Genomic DNA, 1658 nt, shown 5'->3' with positions numbered 1-1658 from the left:
CCCCCCCAGACAGACCGTGCAACCCTAAAAAAAATAAAAAGTCATTCCATGTGTTTAACCACTTTGTTTTCATGTTGTATTTTGTTGAAAGTCTTTTAAAATAGCACATTCAAATGTCTAAAGATTTGTTTTGGCTAATGCTCTAGTATGCCTATAAATGAGTGATAGTCACAGATTCTTCTTACCTTTTCTTACCCACTTTAACATCACCCTGATTCATCTGTTTCCTCAGAACTATTTGCTGGGGCGTAAGGAGACGTGTGAGATGGCAGACAGAAATAAAGAGGCTCTGCTGGAGGTGAGACAGCCTGTGAACCTACTTACATTTTCTCTTAGGATTTAAAGTCAGCGTGACTTATTTAGGTCATATCAGGCATGTTGTATTTACTGGGGTGACTGATAAAGGTGTTTGTGTGTGTGTGTTTTTGAGCAGGAGTGTTTCTGTGGAAGCTCTATCAGTGTGCCTGAGATGGAAGGGGTGCTCTGGCTCAAAGACGATGGCAAGAAATCCTGGAAGAAGCGCTACTTCCTGTTACGAGCCTCTGGTATATATTACGTGCCAAAGGGTAAAGCCAAGGTCAGTTGTGAGTCTGTCTTTCTTTTTCTTCTGTGGTCTCATGCTTCATCTCATAATCTGTTTGCCGTGAAATTCATTCTCTTTTCTCTATCACACACTCGATGGCTGACACAGACACTTTCATATTCTTGCTGACTAATACAAAAACACACTTACACTATGGCCCTCTTTCCAACTTCTATTAAAATACGTTTTCTGGTGATCTGATCACAATGGGTCCAAAGTGTCAGAACATCAAAGGGCATCTGACCACATTGCATTTGTAAAAGTTCTTTAGGCTCTGCCGAAACGAGGGGGGCATCATACTTTTTTCTACTTTTTGTTGTTGTTGTGTTTAATAGAAACATATAGACATACACTGGCTAGTTTACAATCAAACTGGGCAGCATTAATTGTCTATCTATGTGCACAGTGTTAGATTAACATTATGGATTCACTCCCAGAACAAGATGCTCAATAGTCTAATCCACTAAATGATCTCTAAAAGCATGAAAAAAGATTCTGGGATTATGTGCACATATGCTTGTATTATGCATGCACTTAAGTGCTCGCACATATACTGTATGTGCAGATACACTCACACTGTGAGGCCTGAGCAGTGATACACACAATAAATGCTATAATAATATATAAAGAGTACCAAAATAACAATTGGTTTGTGCTGCTGCATATTCTTTTGCTCATACATATATTCACATTAGGTGTATCAGGTACAAGGCACAATGACCAATGACGTTTGGCATCATTGATGTCAAACCTGGCAGAAGCACATCTTGTGTATGTGCAAATGTGAATGAGATTGGAGAGCTAAAGCATGAACACGCTTGCTGTCAGTCACATGTCATAATTCCTGTGCTTTTCAAGCAATAAAGGGCCCGCTGGCTCTGTGCTTAACACATCCACGTTTAGAGGTCAGTTAATGAGGTCAAGTTCAGAGGAGATATAGGCCAGTGACTGCTCATTATCCACAGACCACAGGGAGGCAGAGGGTGATCGAGAGAGAGATAAAAGAGCAGCTGCTGTACATCCTCAGGTCATCGCTCTGGGTTTGACAGCTGCTGCCCATCTGTATCACTCGCAT

At 41.0% G+C, this 1658-nt stretch overlaps 1 protein-coding gene across 1 annotated transcript in view; it reads left to right on the top strand.

Moving 5' to 3' along the window:
* The window catches only part of LOC107592998 (ras-associated and pleckstrin homology domains-containing protein 1-like), an 86368-nt gene that overhangs the window by 68472 nt on the left and 16238 nt on the right, over nt 1–1658 (top strand). Inside the window, exons 10-11 of the mRNA XM_016282581.1 lie at nt 233–298; nt 434–577. Of these exons, the coding sequence (XP_016138067.1) occupies nt 233–298; nt 434–577 (210 nt within the window). The remainder of the gene's footprint in view (nt 1–232; nt 299–433; nt 578–1658) is intronic.

Source organism: Sinocyclocheilus grahami, unplaced genomic scaffold, assembly GCF_001515645.1.
Source record: "Sinocyclocheilus grahami isolate Dianchi unplaced genomic scaffold, SAMN03320097.WGS_v1.1 scaffold162.1, whole genome shotgun sequence".
In the NCBI taxonomy this organism is placed as follows: Eukaryota; Metazoa; Chordata; class Actinopteri; order Cypriniformes; family Cyprinidae; genus Sinocyclocheilus; species Sinocyclocheilus grahami.
The sequence above is the reverse complement of the archived record's forward strand: the minus strand, read 5'-3'. Positions and strand labels throughout refer to the sequence as shown.